Raw genomic sequence first — 20913 nt, 5'->3', positions numbered from 1 at the left:
TAATGTGTGTGGTTTTAACGGCCACGCACAACACTCAAAGAACTGGCCCTGACAAGCACTTTCTTCCCAATGCACTGTTTACGGAGCTCCTCGCAATATGCTGGGCACTGCCTCTAAGTTGTGCAGATTGTTTTGCACATTGGCTTCAAACTTTGTGCAGTAAGAAAAGGGCACCATTTCTGACATGCATAAAGGTGTTGCATGGGTGAGCATCTGCCAAGACTGAAACAACAAACCAGATATGGCTTCCACTCTAGAGAGCAGAAGAAAGCAAAGGAGACAGGTGAGAGGGAGCAGAAATGAGCTCTGCCGAATATCACAGCTTGGAATTCTTGGCTCTAGCCTCCAGCATGGGAAAAATGTAGGGACTGGACTTTGGGTTGAGACAGTCTCAGGCAGGAAATAGCTCATAGGATTCCTGTTCAGCTTCCTTCTGCTAAGTAGAGCCCCACCTTCTGTACACACACACACACACACACACACACACACACACACACACACACACACAATTCCTAGGAGGTATTATATCTGTCACCTTCCTGTCTCTAAAGACTTTTATCCCAGGTTGTTCTCAGCGTTCCTCTGAACCCCAGGTGCTGTTTTCTGGAGAAAATTTAGCTGAAGTCTCATGGACAAGAACTCATAAGGAAGTGGGAGCCCTCCCTACTAAAGGCATTGAATCCTTTAACAGGCAGTTAGCCTGGCTGCTGTGGGTCAAAGGGCACTTGATCCCAGGAGGCTTTTTTATGCCAGCTAGGGTTTTTCTGTTTCTTTCCGACATGATGGGGTTGGATCCTCCCAGTGTGTGGACATCTATCTCCACACATCATCCTGGGCCAGACCTTTCCTCCAGTCAACACCACTGTCCTTGGTAACCAAGGGCTGCACACACAACTGGCCCATACTTTTTTCTTCTACTGAGATCTTAGCAACAAAAAGGCCAGAGATAAAGCAAAACTTTCCCCAGTCCAGTTTCCCCAAAAGTCTTGCTAAAGTTTTGATACAAGGCTTTTCTTTTTCTGGCTCCTTGATTTCTCTGGGAGGTATCTTTCTCCAAGTCCTGTTGGCAGACCCAAGGGGAATGATTTACTTTGCTTTCTATTGCTGTGGTAATAACCATGATAAAAAGTAACTTGGGAAGGAAAGGGTTTATTTGGCTAAAGTATCAAGGGCTACAGTCCAGTGGGGGATGCCAAGGCAGGAACCTGGAGCCAAGAACTGAAGCAGAAGCCATGGAGGAGTGCTGCTTAGTGGATTGCTCCCCATGCTTTGCTCAGCCCACTTTCTTATACAGCCCGGGACCACTTGTCCAAGGAGGGCACTACCCACCATGGGCTGGGCCCTCCTACATCCATCGTTAATCAAGAAAGAGTCCTACAGACTTGCTTAAAGGGTGGTCTGATGGAGGCATTTTCTCATTTGGAGCTCTTCTTCCCAGAGCTTTGTCACATTAACAAAAAACTATCCAGCACAGGGACAAAGTGTCAGGGTGAGTCCTCCCAGAGCCTTTATTTCATTTGTATGGAATCTACAAGCTGGTGGTGTGTGTTCGTTTGTTTTACTTTACGGCTCCTACATTCTTTTGGGACTCTGTGAACAAAAGGCTCCCAGCCTGAGCATCCTGGGATCCCCAATCCCTCTTCAAGCCAGGGCCATCGCGTCTCTCCACCAAGACCCTCATGGTCTGGCATCTCTTCCCAGCCAGCATAAACATCTGCATGAACTGATCTCAGCCACCCCCCAGGCCAGCTTCACGATGCACTTCCCAGTTAGAATGAACTGTGTAGCTGCTTGAGGTTCTGGGTGCAGGAGAGAGAACCCCAACAAGACCCAGCTCTCAAGGTGCCCGTCTCAGCTGCCTGTCTCAGGGACAGCCTGCGATGACTAGGAAGGCAGCACAGTCACATGGCATCCCTTTGGGCGCTGTGGGGACAGGGGCTAGTCTGGGCGAGCATCACTGACCTGTGCTCTCTTGCCTTCTTGCAGCACAGAGCCCCACCGCAGCCGACCCCCTGCAGCAGGCCTACGCTGGAGTGCAGCAGTATGCAGGACGTTAGTATCCATTCAGCCTCTTGCCTCTTTCTCTCACTGTACTTAGGTCTCCACATACCTGCACCAGGGGCGCCTTCCTCTCCAGATCTGGTGCCAGCTCTGCATAAGGAAGGGAGGGAGTAGTAGAGGCTCTAGATGGAAGGAGGAGGGGTGGTGCTGGCAGAGATACTGTCTTCCATTACCACTGGGCTGTCCTCTCCCTCAGGTCCCTACATGGCTCTGTGGCATGTCGGGGTGGAGGGAGTTGGTGAGCCAGAGTAAAACAGTGACACATTTGATTTTCTGTCTGCATCGCACTGATTGCCAGGACCAATGTGCCTGGTGGTCTCGTGCTACACAGCCACGACACAGCTATGTTGGTTGCGGCTCTGTACAGTTCACGGACTCTGACTCAGGAAGCAGAGGTCTGGGGTTGAGGGGAGAAGGGACTCTGGAAGGGAAGCAGCTTCTCCTGTCCAGGCAAGCAAGATGGAGTGCAGAGGAGAGGCAGCAAAATGGACAGGCAGGCAGAAAGAGACGGCCCGGGGCCAGCAGGTCAGGTGTCACAGAATCCAACCAAACTGTCAGCCAAGCCTCTCCCTTTGTCCCACCCCATGTCCCACCCCATGGCTCTTTTCACCCCTGCTCAGACTGTGCCCACTGTCTGGCCTGCCTGAGCCGCTTCTTCAATGGCTTTGGAGATCTAGTGATACTCCCAGTGGATGACGGGCTCCTTCACAAGGTCAGAGCTCGGGAGAAGCCGTCCTTGCTCAGCTAAGACAAAGCTCCACTATTGTGGACCCTATCCCAGCTCTAACCTCAGGCTTTGCCGCTGTGGGAGCTGGGCTGGGCTGCCAAGAGAGATGGTCCTCCCGCCCCGCCCTCCCTCTGACCTTTTCCAAGCAAACAGAACATCAGGTGCACTCCCGGGGAGCACACATCTGTCTGTACCCGGGGAACACGCACCTGTACTCCATCAGACAGCGTCTTACTTCTCACTAGGTATCATCTGAGGAGAAGTGAGGACAGGCCAGCTGTGGTTGTTTCAGATTACACACACACACACACACACACACACACACACACACACACACACACACACAGATCATCCACTCCAGACTGAAATCTGCTTTCTGTGAATTGCCTGAGCTGCTGTCCACCTTGTGGCTGGTGGCCCTCACCGACACTGACCTCCCTTTCTCTCTCTCTCTCTCTCTTTATTCTGGCTTCCCACCCTGTCTGTGTCTCTCTGCGCCCTGTTGCCATCTCTTGACTTTCTCTTCGGCTCTTCAGCAGCTGCCTACCCTGCTGCCTATGGACAGATTAGCCAGGCCTTTCCTCAGCCACCGCCAATGATTCCCCAGCAACAGAGAGAAGGTGAGTCTCCGCCCCTCCCTTCCCCACTCCCTGAAGAGACTGCTTTCCCTGGGCTTCTGACCTCTCCAGGCCTCTGACAGGACCTTGGTTAGATGTGTGCATGAAAGTGGGTAGGACAGCTATAGGACCAGAAGAAGAGGTCCTCACCTATTCATACAAGGAAATGTGCATCCTGTGGGCAGCTCTGAAAACCAAAGTGGCAGCCTGGCCCAGGGGCAGATGACGAGAGGCCATGCCCCCAGGGGCCAGCAAGCCATTCGCAAGGCACCTTCCCCACGTCCCACCATCATTTGCCAGTGGTCTGCCCCTGCTCACATACGCGTACCATGGTCTTTAAAAACCAACCCTTGAGAATGGGAAGGTTGTTTTCCCTCTGCAGCAAGCCCTTTCAGTCAGTCTTAAACAAGACCTAGAAGAGGTTGAGGATGTATTTGCTGGGGGGGGGGGGGGCTTGTCCCTGCTCCAGGGAGTTCTCAGCTTTATGGAGATGGAGAATACACAGGCTCATTCCTTAGGGTGTTTTCTGAGAGGTCCATCTGCTGTGTTCCCAGTGAGTGAGAGCAGAGCGGGGAGGTGAGGCTCCAGCAGTGGAGCAGCCTTTGCAACCCTGAGCACTGGGAAGGAAATGGTGACTAGCCTGAGGTAGTCAGGGAAGTGAGGTGCTGGAGGAGCAAGTAGAGGACAACCTGCCTTCCCTGACAGGTAGGATTTGGCCAGTGTGGAGGGTAGGGAGAAATAAATGCTCATGGCTAGAAGGGCTAAGCAACAGAGGCAGCACTCCTGGATAGGCTCTATGGGCAGGATGAGATGTCTGTGGCTACAGTGCAGGTCTAATGAAGAGGGATGCCCTGGAAGGTTGTGTGTTGTCAGAGTGTTGGTAGAGCACGACAGGCAAGACCAGGTAGAGACTACATGATGTCACTCATTGAGTTCCCTTCCAGTAACCAGAGAGCCACAGAATTAGCAAGAGAGGAAAGTGTATGAGCAATTGTCTCAGAAGCCCTGCCACAGAGAGCTGGGCTTGAGAAGCAGGGACATCAAGACCCCATATTCTTCAGCTCCTAGTAATAGCGACCTGTAACAAAACCTGTCCCAGAAGTCCACAAGGTAGGCTCTATTGGTTTCCGAATGTCGGATGTGTGGTCGCTGCAGCAGATTACACCAGCGATTTGGGGTTTCGGTTACTCCGAAAGGACTCTTTGGGAACCCACTGATCCCAGTCCCATTGGTGGAAGAGACCCTTCTCAGGCTTGTAGCCCCTGAATGACTGCAAGCATGTATTTCACACTACATCCCCTCTCGGTCTGACTCCTGGATTGGTCACCTCCTGCTTAGGTGACTCCACACAAGTCACTCCACTCCATCACTTACACAGGAAGGACTGTGAGGACAATTCCTTAGAGAAATGTATGTATCAACTCACTTAACTCTGCTCTCCTGTCCCCATGCAGCCAGTGTCTAATACACAGCCCTTCTCCACCCAGTTATGATCTCCAAAACCTCATAGGGGATGTCCCCATGCATCAGAAAGCTCTGAGGGCTGCACCATCACATTTCCCCATATCCAGGACCCGAGGTCTGCGGTGGGCTTTTCCCTTTCCTTATACCCGTGCCCTGCAGTAGCTGAGAACCAACTTCCACTGTTGAGCTGGGCACGGGGGACCAGTCCCTCAAGGCCCTGCTTCTCCTGAAGAGCCTGCCTTCCTGCAGCCCAGACCTTCCTCAGTTAGGTCAGAGCCACAAGGGATGGACCAAGTGCTGCTGATCCAGGCCCAGAGCAGAGAACTGTGCCAAAAGGCCACGTGGCTTCTGTTACTTGCTTATCTCTCACTGTACTCAGATCCCTCAATGAATGTGTCTTAAAAGCCTATGAATCTCCAAGCCCTGATGTACGCACGAGCATACACACACACACACACACACACACACACACACACACACACACGCATGCACACACACACACACACACACACACACACACACGCACGCACGCACGCGCCACATCTGAGTGCCATACTAACCCATCATCCATCTTTAAACTCAAGTTTCCTGCTTCCTGCACCCTTGCTCCCAATTCCCATTCTGGGCTGCCCTGTGGACCTAGCTGTGACTTTCTTCTCATAACTTTTCCATCTCTGTGCCACCTTAGCCACACCCTGCTCCCCATACGAGGCCCTGTGCCACAGTCCTCTTGGAGTCCACAAGTCCCTTTCTTGGAGCTGAACTATTCCATAGACCCATCCCTTTCCCCTGACCATGATATATGGGCTCCCTAGGGAAGTATAAGGCAGGAAGGAATGGGACCTGAATGCAGAAACTGACAGAACCATGGTGCGTACACTGTTGGGTTAGGACACTGGGAACGGGTTTCGGGCTTGGAAGGAGGAAGACTCTTGCACACAGAAGTAAGGAGGTGTGTGCTACAGGTAAGGGACATCAGGAACAAAAGACATTACCAAGCATAAGGTGAGCCTAGGGCCCAGGAGATATGAAGAAAGGTGGGACAAAGGCAAATAAAGCCAGGTTCCACTGGATATATGAAGCCTGGATGGGAAGGAAGGCTGTACTCCCTCAGCTTCATTGCAGTTGATCTCTTACAACATGCTCACCTCTTCCAGAACACAGTAGTAGCTGGGCAGACCCCTCCTGCAACCTCCTAGTCTGAGCTGAGCTTGAAAACCAATAGATCCCTAAGCCTGTCCCCAGGCCACCTGTTGCACAGATGGCACAGGATCTCTGGGATGACTATGGCTGCTGCTCTGCCTGGGTCCACGTGTGGTCAGGAAGAGCCACTTTCTGTCTCTGTAGCTACATTTCACTACTGCTCTGGATTGGACTGGATTCTGTGAATGAAGCAAAACAGAAAGAGTTGGGGTGCAAGATCATTGTTGACTATGGGGACAATAGCGCGGCTCCTAACATCCCAGTTAGGGTAACACAGGAGGGCAAGAGGGCGTTCAGCCACATCTTGCAGACAGGACTGAGCTGATGTCTCTGAAGGGCCATAGAGGAATCTAAATTTGGAGTCAGGGTTCCAATTCCAAGGCTGTTTTCAGCATGGGGTAGAGTAGAGCCATAAAGGAAGACATGAAGAGTATGGATGAGAACAGGAGGGAAGGCATATGCTGGACCACAGGGAGAGACACGGATGGGAGAAGGCGATGACCCTGCCTTAGAGAGTGACCTTATTGTTGGAGAGAAAACCTCTCAGATGTGGAGAAAAAAAAAAAAAAAAAACACAGCCCAATATGGACTTAGGCTGCCAGAAGGGAAAGGCCAGAAGAAGCCCCAGGGAGCTAGAGTTTGGGGGAAGGATCTGGAGTTGTTCTGGGGGACTCTGACTTAGATTGGTCTTCAGTCGTGGTCTCTTCCTCCAAGGTGGCCCTATCAAGGAGCCATCAAGAGGCACATTCAGCTGGCATGCAGTAGCAAGAACATGGCATGGTTGGAGCAGACAGGATAAGGGAAGGGCCACCAAAGTTCGGGTGGTGGAAAGGAAGCACACCCATGCCTGGATCTGAAGGCACCGTCTACTGACAGGGGGCCTAGGAGGAGGGGCTGCTGGGGACAGGAAAGGTCAGGAGCTTAGCAGGTGGCTTTCATAGGCAAGGGAATCTTCTTCTAGCTCTGGGCCTGGAAGTAGTGGGGTAGTCAGAAAGAGGAAGACAGTGGGAGGACAGAAGAGCATCCAGAGCCAGTTATGTGTCTCCATGCTGGATTACCTGGCAGCCCTAGTGGTCCTAAGTGAGAAGGACAATACATTCTGACTGCCTAGGCCACGTAGCTTATAGCAAGCCATGTTGGTGTCTCGTGGCCTTCACTGGAGTTCATGTTCCGACATCATCCCTGAAGTGACCTCAGGTCACCTCAATGTCAATTAGGAAGGCTACATCCTGAAGGTGAATATCCTGGCTTCACTCTCCTCCCCCTCCTCCTCCTCCACCACCACCACCACCACCACCACCACCACCAAGATGTCTTTTGGCAGATGGCTTAATCTCTTTGGAACTCGGTTTCTTCTGCTGCAAGTAGTGGCAGTGTAGCTAAGCCAGAGGCTGCCGCAAGGGTTGGGTGATTCCCGTACAAAGTGCTTAGGAACAGCCCAAGAGTGTTCCTAGGCTGGAAGCATCCTGACTGCTGCTCACATGATAGGAGGCAGCTCCAGGGTGCCCTGACAGTCCTGGAGCCTGAAGCTGTTTCTGTGAACTGTGCTCGGTCAATTGATCGGGAAGGGAAAATCTTGTTTTCTGTCATCAAGTCTAGGAGGAAATGTAAGGTGTGGACTGTGGTAGCCGGGCCTTTGGAAGGAAGCTATGTGAAGATGGCAGGCCAGGCAAAGAACCGGACCTATGTACTGTCCCTTAAGTTCTCTGGCCAGTCTGAGCTGAGCCTGAGCGGAAGAGAAAGTGAAGTGTCACTAGCATAGGATGAGGGCCATTTTCTCAGCCCTCCCCAGAATGTAGACTAGGCAGGAGAGAATATCCACAAACTCTGTGGTCTTTCCCCAGCACCCCATTTCTGGTCTTGGCATAGTCACCCATTCTTTAATTGGCTCTGCCTGCCATTCCAGCCCCAGAGCTGCTAGGGCGCCCAGTACTGATGCCTGATAAAAGACCACCTAGGCACAGAAAGATCCAGTGACTTGCCCACCGCCAAGTGGAGATTAGAGCTAATAATTAGGGCCTAGTAAACGGCCCCCATTCTTTGGGGGTTGTTTCCTTAAAGCACCCTCACGCCCCAGCCCCACCCTCCCCTCCCTGCTGCACTGCCTAACTCGCTCACCTTTCCTCTGTCTCTTTTTCCCCCACCCCTGCCATCCCTCTTCCCTGCCCACCCCTCCCCTCACCGCAGGGCCCGAGGGCTGTAACCTGCTCATCTACCATCTGCCCCAGGAGTTTGGGGACGCTGAGCTGATGCAGATGTTCCTCCCTTTCGGTAATGTCATCTCCTCGAAAGTGTTTGTGGATCGGGCGACTAACCAAAGTAAATGCTTTGGTGGGTAAAGATAACAAACCATTCAGCTTCACCTAGGACGGGGGCTGCTCCCTCCAACTCCTCCTGCTCCTTCACACTGCCCCAGGTGCTCCTGGGCCCAGCCTCCATCTCTCAGTCCTTTTCTTCTGCTCCGCTCTTCCTCTGGCTTCTCGGCTTTCTCTGCCCACACTCAGCTGCCATCTCACAGCTCAAGAAATCCCTTTCTGGCCCCAAAGCCCAGTTCAAGCCACCGAGAAAAGGGGAAGGGGTCTCTGTGGTTGGGGGTGCGGGGATAGCGCGCAGAGCCAGAGAGCGCGACTCATCTTCCCAACAGCCTCTCATGCGCAGAGTCTGGTTTGAGCCCCAGGGTAAAAGCCCGGTGGTCCAGGGGCAGTGAGCCCAAGGAGGCCCAGCTACCTGCCTTTCAGCCATCTCTCCACCTCTCTGTCCTGCTACCTTTCCTATGCCTGCCCTGTTCCTTGCTCCCTTCATGCCATGCAGTGACCCCACCCTTACACCCACCCCAGGCCACCAAAGTGGGCATTGTTGAGGAGCCAGGAGGAGATTGCCCCCAGGGAGTCTAAGTTCTGAGCCCAGTAGAAACCACAGCTACTTAGCAGCAAGACAGCAAGCATTGAGGCAGTGAGGAAGTCAGAGAAGACTAGAGGGGGCATGCGGCTGGAATGAGAAGAGGGACAGGACAGGAAATGAGGCTTTGGGAGACAAGAGGCTCACAGTATTAACTAGGGAGGGCTGCACTAGACATTGCCATTCTGTGAGGCATATTATGTTTTGTTTTATAAGTTTGGTATTCTTATCCAGAAAGGTCCAGATGTCATGGGATCCTCTCTTGTGCTTACACCTCTTCTTTCAACTCCTTCTTGGTCCATCTCCCACCTTTCCATTGACCTCCATCAGAGCATTCTTCTAGGGCAATATCTGCTCACAAGTCCCCAAGAGTATGGAACCCACAGAGTGCTTTGCATGGAGCCAGGGATGAGTCTGCCAAAATGTCATGTTGACTCTCAGACTCTGGGAGTAGGGGGACAGCTGGGGCACATGGGCATGGTGGGGGGAAGCACAGACTGGAGACGCACCAGGAAGCGTTAAGTACAAGGACTTCCCAGTATGGAATCGGGAACATCCTGGGGACTCAGGGTGCGTTCCCTAGGAGAGGGCACTATTGTACACTCTCATCTGACAACTGTCACAGGCAACTCATGCTTCTTCAACCCACAGTTGTCCTAGTGTCTCATTTCTTTTTGGCTATGGAAAAACAAAGAAAAAAAAGTCATAGCTGTGTTTCTTGCTACTTGGCTGGCGTGGGTTTTTGTTTGTTTGTTTGTTTTTGTTTGTTTTTTCGAGACAGGGCCCTGGCTGTCCTGGAACTCAGTCTGTAGACCAAGCTGGCCTTGAACTCAGAAATCTGCCTGCCTCTGCCCAAGTGCTGGGATTAAAGGCATGTGAAACCACCGCCTGGCTTTTTCTTTCTTTTTTCTTTTTTCCTCTTTCTTCCTTCCTTCCTTCCCTCCTTTCTTTTCTTTTTTTTTTAAGGTGTTAAGATGATGTATATATATAAAGCCCAACTGGAAATCATTTCTGAATGTGCTTTATTTCACAAGTGTCATTTACATCACAGACATCACATAAAGAACACCTCTAGGAGCCTCTAGACAGAGCATGTCTGCATTACTGGCTATCCCTCTGGACATAACCCAGTTTTCAAAGTTATTTCCCAAGTGTCTATCCCCGAAACTACTCCTAGTCCCTAAGACTAGTCAAGTTCTGCCGGACCAAGTGTTTTTTTCTCTCTATTGGAAACCCTCTTCTGTACACCTCTATTCAATTTCTTTTTTTTTCCCTTAGGCTTCTGTCATACTGGTCTAGCCTCTGCTCTCCCTTAAGTCACTTGGGCCTCCTGAGTCAGAGCCCTCTGCCCTTCCCTTGTGGGCAAGTCATTGGACACTTTGAACCATAGTGCCCTTGTTCAAGAAGCAGGGATGTTGCAGTTATCCCTAAGGGATCCTGTAAGGGTCTACGAGACTGTTAATGACTAAAGCTTGGCAGAGCAGACCTTCTGTAGGTGCCACAGCCCCCTTTCTTAATGAAGAGTGTGTGGCCATGGTCCTGGTACTGAGGTAACCTCCACTCCTCGGGGGGCTGCATAATTATGAGCAAAGCCTTCCGGGGCTTCATGAAAGAATACATAGCACAGATGTCCCTCCCTTGGAAGGAGAACATCCTACCTCTGAGGCTTTTCAGTTTTAGGAAGGCAGGAACTTCTTAAGGGTGGAATAGGAGGTTCTCTAGCAAAGGAACCAACCCGGGACCTAGCGCCCAGAGCCCTCCTCACAGGGGTGGCCAGGCTGCAGGCCAACTTTGCCCTGACTCGGTTACTTGATTCTAGATAAGGAGGGAGGGTCTGTTCCCTTGGGCTCAGAAACACTCTGTGGCTCCCGGAAAAAACTTGATTTTCCAGGAAGCTGGCTGCTGCAAACTTCTACCAAGCAGGTGGCTATTCCTTTTGGCTTCACCCCCAGACAGCTCTGAGCTTCTTCTCTCAGCTTTGCCCTTCTTTCTGTCAGAAAGAGCCACCAAACCCGAGTGTCCAAGTAGAGTCAGTAGCAAAGGTGCCCGTGTGTGTGTGTGTGTGTGTGTGTGTGTGTGTGTGTGTGTGTGTGTAGGGGGGAGGGGGGGATGGGCGCACTCAGGCAGGGCAGAGGCTCATCTATCTTCCTTAGTCTGGGGACAGCAGTGAAGAAAGACTTACACTCACAGTGAAAACCGCTCCGGTTTGCTTAGCACATGACTTTAGTCATCAGACACACAGGTCAGTGGAGGGAGACATAGGGGATGTGTAACTGGAGGCTGATTAATTAGTCAACTGGTTTGGTGTACACATTGATGCTCTGTTTGTCTGTTTGTGCTCTGATTCTGACTTTCATCATTTTTGCATGCACTGTGTCCACATATGCACAAGTGAGACACACACACCCTCTTTCTCCATCCTTCATGATCCACGGCTGCATGAATAAATTGAGCGATGCGGGCAGGAGACAAAGGGAGAGAAAAGAACCAGATGCAGGCAGTGTCTGGGGAGAGAGGGAGAAGGGAAAAGGAGAGAGCAGGAGAGCGAGATGAAAAGGTCAGGAGAGAGGATGTAGCTATGTTAGCATGAAGTCAGGGGCAGGCCCAAGGTAAGCAGCGACTTCGCATGGGGTCTGGCCACACAATGATCTCTTATCTATCTCACAGCCATCTGGAGACAGGCTTGCTCTGTGTGTATAGTCTGAGCATGTCAGCCAAGCTGGATTTCAAGTGTTAGAACCTAGGTCCATTTTTACAGAAGTAATGGAATGAATTTAGCAAGGCCCTGAAGGTTTATTTCCTGGAGAGTTTGTGGCAAGAGGGCATGCTTTTTTTACTCGATGCTCCTCGTTCTGGTTCCTAGCGGCCTGACTATAGGCCCGCTGGACCACAGAAACCCTTTTCTCAAGGGCCCATGATGTCTGTATGAGGAAATAAGACTTCCCAATTTAAGCCACAATCCAGCCTATCTGCCGGGATTGGTTAGCAGTGAGGCGCAGAGCAGAACTGTAGTGGAAGGCGCTCGACATCCCTAGGAAGGCTGCTGGTACAGCACTCATCGCGAGGTGTGTGCTTAGTTAGGAAGCTTCCCACATTGGCGGCGAGGGCTGCGCACAGCCCCAGGGGTGAGGCGGGTTTGGTGGGGGTGACCGGGCGGTGGAGTGGCTTCCCCGACGTTCCTCCCTCCCGGCCCTCGCACTCCTCTCTCTCCCCAGGCCGGCACCCCGTGCCCTCCCGCTGCCAGGCCCCCTCCTGTCAGGGAGGACAGTGTGCAATAAGCTCCTCCGCCCGCAGGTGTGTCCGCCCTCTCCCGCGGGAGGAGAGGGCCGAGGTGGCGGGCCGGCCGGGGTGGGGGGTGGGCGGGCGCCGGCGCCACCGGGAGCCGAGGAGCAGCCGAGCCCGGGCCGGGGCGTCAGGCCGGGAGGGGCCAGCGGGCGGAGGGGCGGGGCTGAGGCCGGGCCGGGCCGGGCCGGGGGCGGAGCCTCGAGCCCCGCCCCTCCCCTCCCCTCCCCTCCCGCCTGCAGCGGCCCCGGGCGGCCCCGTGGAAACCCAGGCCCTGGTCCCTCGTGTCTCGCCAGGCTTCGTGAGCTTCGACAACCCGGCCAGCGCACAGACCGCCATCCAGGCCATGAACGGCTTCCAGATAGGCATGAAGAGGCTCAAGGTGCAGCTGAAGCGGCCCAAAGACGCCAATCGCCCTTACTGAGCGCCGGCGGGAGCGTCCCCCGGGGGAGACCAGGACTCGCACAGGTAACCATGGGCGGCTGGGCGTAGGGACGGGAGGTATGGATGGACCCGTCGCCTTCTCAGGCCTTCCTGGGCCCGGCCCTCACCTGTGCCTTGGACCCGATGCGCCCTGATCAACCTACTCCTGGCTCAAGGTCCACATCACAGGCATAGAACTAAGGCCATCCTAGCAGAACCAGGACTGGCTGTCCCCTCCGCCTCCAGGCCAAAAGGGGTAGAAGTGAGGAACCTCTGAGAAAGTGAGCAGAGCCTTGGGCCTGCGCCTTCGGGCTCTCATTGTGGCCCTGTTAGCCAGGGACCCTCGGTGGGCTGATGGCAAGTTCAGGCCCTGCGGTGAAGAAGAGCCTCGGGTTAAGCCTCCTCCCAGTCTCCCTGGCTCTTGCATGCCCAGGTCTGTTGGAAGTGAGAAGTCGGCTTCCTCCTTGACTCCTCCCCCAGTAGCTGCCCTAGCTTAGCCAGGACAGGAGGGGTAGGGATTTTCAAAGGAACGTTAGCAAGAGGAAAGACAGCAGAGGAAGGGAGGTACAGTGTTGGAAGTTTGGGAACCCTACCTGGTCTGCCGAGGCTTGACTCTCTTTGGCCTTGCTTGGCAACTTGAGGCAACTAGTCCCACTTTTTGGGTTAAGTGTTCCCCCAGGCAGAGCAGACTACTCTGAAAGGAACTGAGGGACCGTTCCAGGCCATCAAGTCCACCTCTGCGGTCCCCTGATGTTGCTCACACCAGTCAGCTTAGTCATGGCCAGAGATGAAGGCCACATTTGGCCTCTTGTTGCTCAGGCTGTTCCACCCAGCCCTCCTTTTATTTAGTGCCTTGGGCACTGTGTTGGGTACACAGAGTTAGAGGTAGATTTCCTGGCAAGTAGGTAGGTACGGGAATGGTAGCTGAACTGAAGATTTTGAGGCCAGCCTGAGTTGATATTAGAGATGGCCTCCCTCTGAGGTAAGGTCAGGGGCGACATGTGTGAGGAGCAAGCAGGGGGCTAAGGGTGTTGCAGGGAGGGCAGAGATGCAGGAGCAACCCAGGGGAGAGGACGGCTACTGCCTGGAGCCTGCGGGCCACTGCATGGGTTTTGTCCTCCTCTGAAATGGGAAAGGCTATTGGAGAGTTTTTCCCGGAGCTGCGGTAGTCTGTTGTTAAGTTGATGCTAAGCTGTAAGGGCCGCCACAGAGATCTGTTGTCTTGACCTTAGTACGGGGCAGATCAGACAGTGTGAACGTTTAGACACATTTTGAAGGTAGAGCCAAAAGTGCTTTCTGACACATTAGAAGGTATGGAAGGGAGAGAGGTTACATCCGGGATTCAGCCGTAGTGACAGGAGAGCAGAGAGTCTGTAAGCAAGACTGGGCATGTGAGAATTAAGGCCTGCAAGTGGAAGTTCATGACCAGGAGCCTGGGAGGAGTCTCCAGGTTCTGGACTCTCCTGTAACGGCACACTTCCCTACAGAGGTGTAGATGCCAGAGGAAGACCCTCCTGTACCAGCCGAAGTGGGGGTCTCTTCCCTCTGGGTGAACATTAGCCCAGTCAGTAATCCTGAAAGAGCAAAGCTGGCTCTGGCCTCCTTCCTCCCCAGCCCTGCCCATTTCTGCTTTATGTGTAGATTGGGGCCTGGAGGTTCACAGAATCCGAGTACCATTTTGTGCTAGGCATTAGACTCAGGTCTGGGGATACAGAGATGAGTGGGTTACGTCTCAGAGGACTATACACATAGGCACCAAGATGCAGCCACTGGATGGGCGTGCTCCCAGAGAAGAACGGCTCAGTCAGGAAGCTCCAAGGTACATGCCAGGCTTCTATTTGCCCACTAAGGAAACCATGATTTAGTAGGTGATCAGACGATGTGGAGGAGCATGTAAGTACTTTGGCTAGCAGCTCCTACCCTACCCTATGGCTAAAGCAAGGGTAACACCTCTCAGTCAGAAATAACTACAGCAAGGCAAGTGTGCTGCATGAGGCATGAAGTAAGAGGGCTACAGGGCAGATCCAGCTGCCACTCAGGCTTGGGAGGCCATGAAGATGACCACCACAGACTTTCATATCCCAGGCATTGTTCTGACAAGTAATGTTGGTAACAAGCAACCTATCAGCGGGGAAGTGTCGGAATTGCTACCCACAGATGAGCACAGTGAGCGATGGAGCCAAAATCTGAAACCAGGAACCTAGTGTCCTCCCAGTAAGGCGAACGGGAGACTACTGCCCTCATCATCACAGCTCTGCTCACCCACCGCATCCTGAACCCCTTTGGAGCCAGCTGTCTGATGACCTCTTCCCTAGGGTGGGCTGCCTTAAGCTGGGATAGGGCATAACTCCTATGATCAAGTTTCCATTCAGATAGTATTTAATGATACTGCCTCTGCAACCCAAGAGTGTGGAAGCCGTGGTAGGAGAAGATGGAGCTATTCAAGGCAGCTGAAGATCTGCCAACACACACACACACACACACACACACACACACACACACAAACGGAATTCAAAAGAATGTGGTATATCATAAGTCAATGGGGGGGTGTTGATAAGTGATGAAGTATATAAGCTGTAGCTATTCATCATCAGGGGAGAGAAAAGTCTGAGTAGAGTCTTGAGAGACCAGGTGAAGCTGGGAGCAGCTGGGCAGTGAGGAGGTGAGCTGGACTGGTAGTAAGGTGGGATGTGCAAGCAGGCTTGATGGTCCAAGGCCAAGTCAGAGCCACTTTGAGACGTATCTGGGGAAGAGAGATTCAGGCAGAGTATCTAGGTAACATGGCTGGGGTTGGTTCCATAGACTGAGGCCCCAGTAGGGTAGGGTTTAGGTTGGTTACCACAAGGCTCTCCTCCTGTCTCACTGGCTGTTTGGGCCTCGTGTGTGCCCAACCTGTGCAAGGCTAGACTATAGCTTGGGATCTGAGTCATCTACGGGTAGAGTCTAGCTATTTTAGATGGTATATATGAAATGTTCCTGCCTGGTTCAGGTTGGTGAGCCAGAATGTTCCAGACTTGATCTCAGCTTACTGCCCTATGCTGGTCAGGACCCTATTATCACCTCCAGGGCTCTGTGTTCTGTGAGGTACCCTTCCTAGGGGGGTGGATACACTGTATCTGGTGTAGTATAGCAGAAATGAGGGAGGGCTGCATGAGAGTTCCCTGATGGAGTCTTGAGAAGAGAAGCTGTAGGCATTCATGTCTGAGTTCACATACCAAGGACAATGTCTAGCACCAAGGAACAGCTGGACCGAAGCAGGGGAGACAGGAAGAGCAGAGTGGGGGTAACAAGTTTTGGCTCTAGAGCCAGTGTGTCTTCTCACTGTAGGTGCCAGAGCTGACCCCCAATGGCAATATACTCCTTAGTTCTTAGACCTCTCATCAAGCCAAAAGGACGCTGCAGCCAAGCACCCTAGTGGTGAGAGGACATTGAAGGAGCTTCTCTGAGGGGCTGTGAATGCAGAGGAGGATGACAATCAGGATACAGTGGTATTTGAAAGTAAGATCTGATGCTGGAATAGCAAGGAACTCAGTGTAAGCTGACAGGCGGGGGAGGGGGGTTGGGTGGTGCTCTGGGAAGGCCGAGCTGGAGGCCACACGTGGTCCCAGTTGCTTGGCCAGCTTATCTACAGTAACATTGTGAGATGCTAGGCTTCCCTTCCACCTTTAAGGAAACCAAAACAGATAGGAAGTGGATTACATGGGGCTAGTGGGTTGGAGACCCTAGAGACAAAACTGAGATGTGCGGGTCTTGGCACAGGTCTGGGTGCTGCAGAGAAACAGGGAACAGGGAGCAAACTCAGATGGCAGATGGGAGCTGGGGCGGGATAGATACAAGAGAATCCCAGAAGTGAGCATCATGGTGGTACCCTACAAAGGAAAGCCTTTATTCTTAACCCTGAGGGTTCCTGCTAGGGAGCTGGGACATCTGGAAAGCTGCCAGGGAGAGTGTGGAGAAGGCAAGGGTTGGTGGGGGAATGGAGGAGAGGTCCACAGAGCCAAGGAAAGAGCAAGGCTAGCACGCTGCCTTCTGCAGCCCCATCCTGCAGCTCTCTGGGATCAGAGTTCTGTTCTTGGGTCAGAGCTGCAGGCCTCTCTGAGGACCTCACAGCATAGAAGCAACCTCGGCTTGGCCAGCTGGTGGGCGAGTCACAGTCTGAGGTAGTCAGGACAGAAAATGGACAGTGCTCAGGCCATTACAGGACGTCAGGGACTTTGATAAAATATCTTCTAAACCAAAGACACTGGTTTGCCAGAGCAAAGAGGTGTGAACATAGAGGTGCCCCTGCCACCCAGAAACACCCTTTCTGAGGCAGGATCTAGAGATGGGAGGGTGCTGTCCATGCAGACTCCACTATGGTGGCAATGTGCCTTAGGTGACTCACCTTTCCCACCTGCACAGTCCACCGGGGCACAGTGGTTCCCCTGCAGGCCCTCAGGTGAGGAGAGCTCTACATGTGGGGGAGAAAGAACCGAAGGTGTTAATGGGGCTTGCTCCCCGAGATCTGCTTGCTGGCTACAGTGGTGTGAGGGGCTGGCAGATTATTTTTTCTGGCCCCCCCCTCACCAAAATGCCTGTTTCCCTTCCTCTTCCCAAAGCATGATGGGTTCCCTCAGGGGCCCTGTGTGAGGTTCTGCTCCTGTTCATGGTGTGCCATGTGTCTGCACAATAGCTGTATGTGTATGTGTGTGCGTTCTGTGCTCATGTCCTGTGTCTGCTGGCTTCCTCCATCCCTTTGAGTTCCTTTTGGTTCCCTTATGATTTGACTGCTGTTTTCCCATCAGCTTTGGACTGATGCTGTGGTCTGGTGCTGTATAAGTATTTTTTTCTTTTGATTTTGTTTTAAATTCTTCCTTCCCCTTCTTTACCCTCAACCCTCCCCTGGTCCCTCCAACCCCCTCTGCTCCCATTTGCCCTTCCCCTCCCCTCCCTCCCTTCTCCCCATACTCTCTTGCCCCCCCTCTCTTTCTCTCTCTCTCCATATATAAATATATATATATAAATCTTTTCTTCTTTTGTCATTCAACCAAATTCCAACAACCCAACCAGGGCCAGTCAAATCCACCACAGTCTCGCGCTGAGCTAGGAATAAAGTTCACGTAATCACATGAGAGTGGAGAAAAGCCCCCCATCCGTAAGTTCAAATCAACTCAAAGTTCACAGTGTGACATGATGGCGTCATGTAACAAGGCTAAGAATCGGTTGCATGACACTTGCCGTCAAGTTTCGTGGAGGTGCTGTGATTGGAGCGTTTTCCTTGGATGTCGTACCCGTGGATGATTGGCCAGTCATGATCACACGTGCATTCTCTTAACCCTTGTGCTGCCACGGTCTCTTTGCTGTGCTCATTTTTGTTTTGTTCTTGGTGCCTGCAGTGGTTTTAGTTTCTGTTGTTTGGTTTTTCTTGTTCAGCATTTTTATTTTTATTTTTTTAAAATGCTTCTCTAGATGTCACATAGAGAAAGAAAAAAAAAAAAACAAAACCAAAAGAACAACAACAAAAAAACAATTAGTAAAACTAAAAGACAAATTCCTCAATTATCAAACATGGGATCATTTAACTGTATAAACCATTCTTTTTTTTTCTTAAAAATAAGGAAAACATCTTAAAATATTTCTGCGTGGTTGATTTACTTGCACTTGAAAATATTGTGATTTTATTTTTTTTCTAGAAATTTGGGGGCCTTTTTCAATTGACACTTTCCTAGGTTTGGTCTTTTTTCCAGTTAGTCTATTTTAAATCTCACCTAAAAGGAAATATGAAAAATCAAAATATCTATAGTAAAAAAAAATAAGATAAAGAAAAAAATTCTAAGCCAAAAAGCTAGAGTCCAAAGCCAGAGGTCTCTGAGAGAGAGCCTGGTAAAAATTGTAAGGTTTGTATTGTAGCCACTTCTGCTAAATTCAGTGTGGGGAGGGAAGGGTGGCGGGGACATGGGGGGGTATTTTTGGTTGGTCTGGAAGAAACAGTAGCAACAAAGCAAAATGCATCTTTTCATTTACAACTGAAAAAGGGTCCTTATCAAGTGTTTTTTTAATTTGATTATTATTTTCTTTGGTGTTGTAATTGTTTAGACTGCTGTGTACGGTTTGCTGTTTGTTGAATCAACAGTGTGAAAACCTGCCAGCATGGATTGATACACGCATGACGTTGTCCCCTCCAGTAGGGGCTTTGCAGTTATAATTTTCTTGATGTAACCAGTCACCCCCATGTATAAGTGGAAGCTGCTTGCTAGAATGGAGATGAGTCTCATTTGTTAATTCACAGTGATTAAACATTCGCTTTCTGATTCTAGTCAGATCATGATTTTGTTTTCCTTAAAAGCAAAACTAAATAAAAACCAACATTGGAAACAAACAAACAAAAAAATCCAAGAACTGTTTCAGTTAACATATTTAAGTTTGATAATTAAATCTATTTTGACATTTTTTTAGCTTCTCCCATCCAATCCCTGGAAGTTCTGAATTTCCTCTAAATTCCCTGGCATGTATGAGAACAGTATTATGTATGTGCATATGTGTATGCATAGATGCATACACATACACACATATCCATGTGTGCAGGTGAATATGTTCTACACATATATCCAGATATACATATATATACACACACAGCCTCGCAAATAGTACTAACCCTGGGGACGAAGTGGCTGGCTAGAAACTGGGCAAGGATTTGGCAAAAATTGAGAGGCAGTGAGCCTCTTTCTAGTTCTTCTCAAGCTGGGAAGGAGTGGGCTGGCCTGCCACATTACTGCTACCTTGTTTGCTAGGCTTCTGTATACATATGGTATCTGGGATAGGTCCCTAGGGACAAGTTTAATTGCAAATTTATATTCCACAGTCCCAAATTCTCCCTTTAGAACTAGCAGTCCCTTAATCCAGAACCCTTCTTAAGGAAGCCAAATCAAGAATTCTTTCCAATAACTAAATCCCAGCTATAGCCATCGCTACTAGATTGCCCAGTGGTTTTTTTTAGTCTGAACAGAAGAACAAATTTTTTTTGGCTGTATCATGATCATGACTAATTCTCATACTGGTCTCTCTTCCTTACCACCTACCATACCCCAGAAATCCCATCTTCCCCAGAGGCAGGATCCTATTGGTGTTTGGATGCATTCTGTGTTTTCACACGTGGCGTGGCTTAATCAGTGCTGATCTTCTTCATTTTAGGGCAGGATGCTGAACGGGCTACATTAAAAACAAACCTCTTTCTCTCTCTATTTATAAATGAGAACTGTTGGACGACACCTTTGACATATCAGCCAATACCAATCAAGCTGACGACTCCAGACACTCCGTGTGACTGTAACATTTCTTCAAGGAAAGTATAGCGTCTATGGAGTGCAGAGGGCACGTGTTTGGGGAAAAATATACATGGGATAAAGATGACGACGAAGAAGAAAAATGATATAAGACAAACAAACAAAAAACCCGCGACTTTAAATGAAATAACGTGAGCCCAGATGGGGAAGCTGAAGGGCTGGGCACTAGGAGGGGATGCTGCTGCCAACTGATCCTGGGGCTTTTCCTGCCCGTAGGCGCCTGAGGCAGGCAGGGGCAAGTGTACAATGGGGCCTAGTCCCCAGCAGGCGGCTGGGAGGCCGCCACTGAGCATCTCTTATTTGTCATTCCTTTAGCTATTTAGGGACCAAAGGACCAAACTTTTTATTGCAGATGTGTAGCTCTGTCAATTAGAGGTGGAATGGAGACCAACCTCCTTCCTGCCTCCTGGCTGTTCTTGAAACAGCTTAGAGCGATTCTATGAAAATGTAATAAAAAATAAAAATAAAAAAAAATAAATAAAAAGAACAAAAAAACAAGGAAAAAAATAATGCTTCAACGCTTTTAAAACAGCAAGATGCTAGTTCTTTGATACTTTGAGAGGCGCTTTGATTACCCCGATTGAAGTCTCTGAAACTTTCCTACGGTTTTCTGTATTATATGTCTGGATGGAGCTGTTTAGATAAATTGATTGGTGGATATTTGGGGAAAGCAACAAAGATATTACGTCATTAACCATGAAGAGAATACGAGGGGAACCAGGGGACTTCGAAGGCAAGGTAATTGTTGTGAAAAGTCTGTAAATGCTTCTAATTCTTCCCCCCTCTTAAAATCATAATAGTTGTACAGAATTTTAAAAGGAAAAGTTTAAAATACCTATATCATAGAAGAAAAAAAAATTAGAGGAAAGCAAAAAAAAAAATAAAAAAAAAGGAAAAAAAAAACTTATAGAAGTTA

The 20913-nt window shown here is 50.6% G+C and overlaps 1 protein-coding gene across 39 annotated transcripts in view; it reads left to right on the top strand.

Moving 5' to 3' along the window:
* Positions 1 to 20700, top strand: part of Celf4 (CUGBP Elav-like family member 4) — a 278683-nt gene extending 257983 nt beyond the window's left edge. For 5 of the 39 annotated variants that reach the window (XM_029547014.1, XM_029547013.1, XM_029547009.1 and 2 more), the window contains exons 9-14: positions 1987 to 2052; positions 3325 to 3408; positions 8260 to 8403; positions 12186 to 12264; positions 12549 to 12720; positions 19846 to 20700. In XM_029547014.1, the coding sequence (XP_029402874.1) occupies positions 1987 to 2052; positions 3325 to 3408; positions 8260 to 8403; positions 12186 to 12264; positions 12549 to 12720; positions 19846 to 19872 (572 nt within the window). In that variant the 3' untranslated portion in view covers positions 19873 to 20700. The remainder of the gene's footprint in view (positions 1 to 1986; positions 2053 to 3324; positions 3409 to 8259; positions 8404 to 12185; positions 12265 to 12548; positions 12721 to 19845) is intronic. The other 34 variants (XM_021215136.2, XM_021215132.2, XM_021215130.2 and 31 more) reach the window with 9 other exon arrangements.
* The last annotated feature ends 213 nt before the right edge of the window (positions 20701 to 20913 follow it).

Source organism: Mus pahari, chromosome 15, assembly GCF_900095145.1.
Source record: "Mus pahari chromosome 15, PAHARI_EIJ_v1.1, whole genome shotgun sequence".
Classification (NCBI taxonomy): domain Eukaryota; kingdom Metazoa; phylum Chordata; class Mammalia; order Rodentia; family Muridae; genus Mus; species Mus pahari.
This window is presented reverse-complemented; position numbering and strand designations above follow the sequence as displayed.